At 34.5% G+C, this 5,577-nt stretch overlaps 1 protein-coding gene across 1 annotated transcript; it reads left to right on the top strand.

Annotated features, from left to right (window-relative positions):
• Positions 1–5,166, top strand: LOC107711541 (G-protein-signaling modulator 1-like). The gene is made up of 5 exons (XM_016516530.1): positions 1–260; positions 553–1,065; positions 3,127–3,283; positions 3,377–3,615; positions 4,734–5,166. The coding sequence occupies exons 1-5, from the start codon at positions 198–200 to the stop codon at positions 4,866–4,868; spliced, it is 1,107 nt and encodes a 368-aa protein (XP_016372016.1). The 5' UTR covers positions 1–197; the 3' UTR covers positions 4,869–5,166.
• Positions 5,167–5,577: the final 411 nt, after the last annotated feature.

The following is a 5,577-nucleotide window of genomic DNA, read 5'->3' as shown; positions in this document are numbered from 1 at the left end:
CGGGCCAGATAAATAGGGGTGGATCAGGGCCATAAGAGAGGAACAGGAAGAGACAGAGCAAGCAGACTGTGAAGCAGTGAAGTTGTCGATGCATCGTGTCAGCTTTAAGCTCTTTTCAGATTCGTTTGTGAGAAACACTCAAAGTTTAGCCGAGATATGTGGGAGTTAATGCATGTTCGTACACGGAGGTGAGATGCATGTGGGCTTTACTTGACATTCCGCTGAGAGGACCTCATTTTAACTCGTCTAAGGTTGAGAAGGTAAGCAGGGCCGTAAAATGTCACCCACTATCTAAATCGGAGTCAAAATAAGTACAGTTACATGTTATAACTATATTATAGTAACTAGTATGTTGTGCGCTGAAAACGTTTTATCTAAGATTAGTTGTCATATGTCACGTTCTACTACAGACTACGCTAGTTAAAAAAGTGGCATTGTAAATGATAAACATACTTTAGATATATATGCTGCTGATTACATGCATGACTGTTCAGTGTCTCGACTTGTTCAATATATAGAAATGAGGGATCTCTAACTTCATACTTTTTATAGGCTCTCATATTTTCTTCCACGGAGGGCTCAGCAGAAGCTACGATGAACTGCTCCGAGGTCAAAGTTGAAACCTCGGTGGACAAACAGTTGGACCCTCTTCTCATCCTCGAAGAGGGGGATGAACCTTCGGATGTGATAAACAACATAGAGAGAGGAAGGACCGTACTGAGAGTTAGGACGACTGATGAAAACACAAAGGATGACATTACAGAAGCCACAGAGGGAAGTTCACATGATCACAACCATGTCCAAATAGGAAAAGGTGAAAGTGAAGCAATGCAGGCAGAAATAGATGAGGAGCGGAATGTAACTCTGGAAAGTCAAATAGAAGAGAAGGTGGAAGATCACGCGGGGCGTGAAAATATTGCGAAAACGGACAAGGGATCATCAGACGGGACGGCTGCGGGACCAGAGAAGATGCTACAAGCAGAGACTCAAGACAAACCAAGCACTCAAGGAGAAGTAAAACTGCGGCCCAAAGACAGACTCAGCCCTGACGATGCAAAACTAACGGTAACGTTTAATAATTATGCCAAATTTAATAGTGTGTCTAATTGCATTGAGAAGACACCATGAAATGGCTTGACAAGTGCAGTTTTTTTTTTCCTGCGTTGATGTATTTCCTATTGAATCACTAAGTGGGCGGGACCTTTGAAGTTCTTGTCAATAGGTGCTAATTACAGCTAGGGAATTTTAATTCTAGAAATTTGAATAATTTTATTATAATAAATGATATTATAATAATTTATTATAATAAATAAATATTTCCACTATTTATTATATTAGCATATACACGACTTTTCAAAAGTTTGGTGTTGGAGTTTAATGTTTTTATAAAGTAAAAACTGTAATGTTGTGAAATATTGTTTTAGCTTAAAATAACTGTTTTCTGTCTGTATATGTTTTAAAATATAATTTATTCCTGTGATGCAAAGCTGAATTTTCAGCAGCATTTCTCCAGTCTTCAGTGTCACATGATCCTTCAGAAATCAATCTAATATGCTGATTTGCTGCTCAAGAAACATTTCTGCTTATTATCAATGATGAAAACTGTTGTGCTGCTTCATATTCTGGTGGAAACACTAATACAAATTTTCAGCAGCATTTCTCCAGTCTTCAGTGTCACATGATCCTTCAGAAATCAATCTAATATGCTGATTTGCTGCTCAAGAAACATTTCTGCTTATTATCAATGATGAAAACTGTTTTTCTGCTTCATATTCTGGTGGAAACACTAATACATTTTTTATAGGATTATTTAATGAATAGAAAGTTCAAAAGGACAGCATTTATTTAAAATAGACATTTTATGTAACATTATACATGCCTTTATTGTCACTTTTTTATTATTTTAATGCACCCTTGCTGAATAAAAGTATTAATGTAATAATAAAAAATAAAAAAAATTAAAAACTCCTTAACCAGTACTGCGTTTGACCAGTACTGTAAATGAGCCTCAAAGCTAACAGACATGGACTAATATTATTTAAAAAGCTTCACATAATGACACTTTATGTTACTTTAGTTGTCATGGTATTACATGTGATTATTTTTTTTTTAAAGGAATTTACAAAAATACAAAAGTTTAGTCCAGAAATTTGCAAACTGACACATCCCATTATTCATTAAGAATTTTAAATCAACATTATAAAGCGTACGCAACTTCTGTAATATTTCTAATGTTATAAAACGGATAGTTCCGGTCCTTGATTCTGATTGGTTGAGCCACGTTCGAAGCTGTTGTAAATTACTCTACAAACATACACCTTTGTTTACTTCTGTGTGTTGCTCGGCAACCACTTTGTTGCAACTACAATTGTTTCTGAGGAACTACGTTGTTTGGCGGAAGAATACTGTTTTTATTAATATCATTACACTTTATTTGCTCTGTTTTATTTTGCGAAACCTTACTACGTATATGGAATAACCGTTTTATAAAAGCAATAAGCCCCGTGAAGCCGTGGTTTACAGTGAATTTATAACAGCTAAGGGGGTTTTAGGTGCTCGCGTCGTACCTAACAACGCCCCTTAGCTGTTATAAATTCACTGTAAACCACGGCTTCACGGGGCTTATTGCTTTATTCTAATATTTCTAATATATATGTAATATTCTTATGTAAACATTTATGCGTGAAAAATTATATTCATCAAGAAAAGGGCCTTGATTTTATCCTTCAGGAACTGATTGTGTTGAGGAGACAATATTTATTTTCTAAGCGATCTGACTTTTGGAAATTAAGCAATATCTAGACGCTTATGGATGTACTCTTTTGAATTAAAGGGATAGTTCACCTAAAAATGAAAATTCTGTCACCATTTATTCATCCTCGTGTCATTTCAAACTAGCTTCTTTCTTCTGTTGAACATGAAAGAAAATACATTTTGAAGTATATTGGTAACCAAACAGTTGGCGGAAGCCAAAAAATACTATGGAATACTATGTTTGGTTACCACCGTTCTTCAGAATATCTTCTTTTGTGTTCAGCAGAAGGCAGAAACTCATACAGGTTTGGAACAACAAATGAACTGAATTTTCATTTTGGGTGAAAGGATTTGATATGATGATGTGCTCAGGTTCACAGGATATCTCCAGATTTCCCAGACGCTTTGTGTGAGCTGTTGTTCGCGTTACAAGAGGGCCGGCGGCTCAATGACCAGCGCTGCTCGTTCCGTCTGGAGCACCGCAGGAGGTGTTACTCAGAGCCCAGCACACCTCGCCACAGCCAGAGAGGTGAGGAGACACAGTCTGAACGCATTTCCTCACCAAAATCACAGACAATAACGCGACACACAGGACTCTCGTGAACCGTGTCTTTCCATACAGTGGTGTTCTCCTCCATGACGTCCCTGCAGAAGGAGGAGTTCTTCGATTTGTTGGTGACCTCTCAGGGTCGTCGACTGGATGACCAGCGAGCAGAGCTCCAGAACTCTCCCTCTGCCCCCCCACCTCCGCTGCCCAAAGCCAAACAGAGGAAGAGCAGCTGGAAGATCCCAGAGGTCTCCCGGACCGTTCCCACACAAACACCCAAAGAGGACTTTTACAACATGATCGTCAACTCACAAGTGAGTGCTGTTTGACTCTGCTGGAATAGACACATATGACCCAGTCTGTAACTACTGGCATGTTTGTCTTTGTGTCAGGAAACTTTTTTTCAAAAAAGTTTTTCAAACTTGTTGATGCCAAGGGCCGCAAATATGATGATCCTCTTATGAGGAACCCCATTCCAAATATATTACATAGGCAGCTGTATATGTGCAAAAACGACAGCTAAACTGTGTGAGAAAAATAGTAAACATGATTTAAAAAAAAAAATGTTTTCAAAAATAAATAACTGTTTGCTTGTTTTTAATTAATTAATTAATTAGTTTCTTTGTTTGTTTTTTATTTCTTGCCATTAAAAACTCTGGTTGTCAAAAGGTACAAAAAGACCATAATTAATATTCTGGTCAGTACTGTCAAATCAGTAAAGGTTTTTTAAATTTAAAATTTTTAATTTGTAAAATTATTATTATTATTATTAATTGCAACATGTTTATGATTAATATCATAATGTATGGTCAGTAATGTCAAATTGGTGAAAGCAAATGTTTTTGATTTCTAAAATTATTATTATTGTGTTAACTTTTACTACTACTACTAATAATAATAATTTATTATAATATAAAACATATTATTTTTTAAATCACAAAACGTTTATAATCAATATAATAATTTCCGGTCAGTAATGTCAAATTGGTAAAGGCTAATGTTTTTGATTTCTAAAATAATTATAATTATATATCATTATATTAAAACGTATTATTATTACAATAATAATAATGTAAACAATAATAATTTCAAAATGTTCGTGATTATTATCATAATTTATGGTCAGTAATGTCAAATTGGTTAATGTTTTTTATTTCTAAAATTATTATTATTGTATTAACTTTTTAATACTACTTCTACGACTACTCTTACTACTAATTATTATTATTTATAGTATTAAAAGGTGTTTTTTCCCCTTCTTTTTTTAAAATCACAAAACATTTATAATCAGTACACTAATGTCTGGTCAGTAATGTCAAATTGGTAAAGCCTAATGTTATTATTAATATATTTATTATATAATAATTATTAAAAAGTATTATTATTATTATTATTATTATTATTATTAATGTGTTTATTTTTATTTTGCCAGGCCCAGGGGCGGCTGGAGGAGCAGCGCAGTGCAGCTCCAGGACCGATGGACGATGAAGATTTCTTTTCTTTGTTGCTGAAGGTCCAGGGCGGAAGAATGGATGAACAGAGAACGGAGCTCAAGCCTGTTCATTAATAGATGCTATGATGAGCTGAGAATCAAACGGGAGGTTCCTGCTTTACTGGGTCTGTTACAGTGTGTGGGTTTATCATGTCAGACTCGTTCCTGTACAAATAACTATAAAGATCGGACTACCAGTATAAGAATACTTGCACTACTTCTCAACATTGCTACATTCATTGCGCTTGAACTCATAGCTCTATAATGAATGGGAGAGTCACAGAATAGCTTATCTCTTGCTTTAAACATAAAGGTCATTTGAAGGATCTCTGCCCCTTTCTGCTATGTACATGCTAAAATATGGAAATAAATGTTTAAATGTGAATTATAATGTTTACTTTTATTCTGAAAAGATATGTAAACTCAAGAGCACAGACTTTCTCAAGATTGAACTAAGTTTCACTGTTTTACATCTCAGATTTAGCCACTAGATGGCGACAGATATTAATAATTTTAATCTCACTTGAATAAGAAAAAGGAACATCACTGCAAAAAATTAATAATAAATTATATATATCTTTTTTTTTACCCATATGGGCCTTTATATCAAGGAATATTAAGTATTATTTTAGTGTATGATTAGTAATGGTGTCCACTTATAATACAATACGGTAGGCCCAAAAAGCCTAAAAAATAAAACAAATATAATAAAGATGATTGCTTTAGATAATAAAATAGGACAATAAATGTCATTATTTTAAAGAAAGATATTCAAGAAAGCACA

This window comes from Sinocyclocheilus rhinocerous, unplaced genomic scaffold (assembly GCF_001515625.1).
Source record: "Sinocyclocheilus rhinocerous isolate Xijiao unplaced genomic scaffold, SAMN03320098_v1.1 scaffold1079, whole genome shotgun sequence".
NCBI lineage: Eukaryota > Metazoa > Chordata > Actinopteri > Cypriniformes > Cyprinidae > Sinocyclocheilus > Sinocyclocheilus rhinocerous.
The sequence above is the reverse complement of the archived record's forward strand: the minus strand, read 5'-3'. Positions and strand labels throughout refer to the sequence as shown.

Excerpts from the sequence above, each read along its gene's own strand:
- LOC107711541 (XM_016516530.1), top strand. The coding sequence starts at position 198 with ATGTGGGCTTTACTTGACATTCCGCTGAGAGGACCTCATTTTAACTCG. Across the intron at positions 261-552 it reads ACTCGTCTAAGGTTGAGAAG|GCTCTCATATTTTCTTCCAC; the intron begins GTAAGCAGGGCC and ends TACTTTTTATAG. Across the intron at positions 3,284-3,376 it reads ACCTCGCCACAGCCAGAGAG|TGGTGTTCTCCTCCATGACG; the intron begins GTGAGGAGACAC and ends CTTTCCATACAG.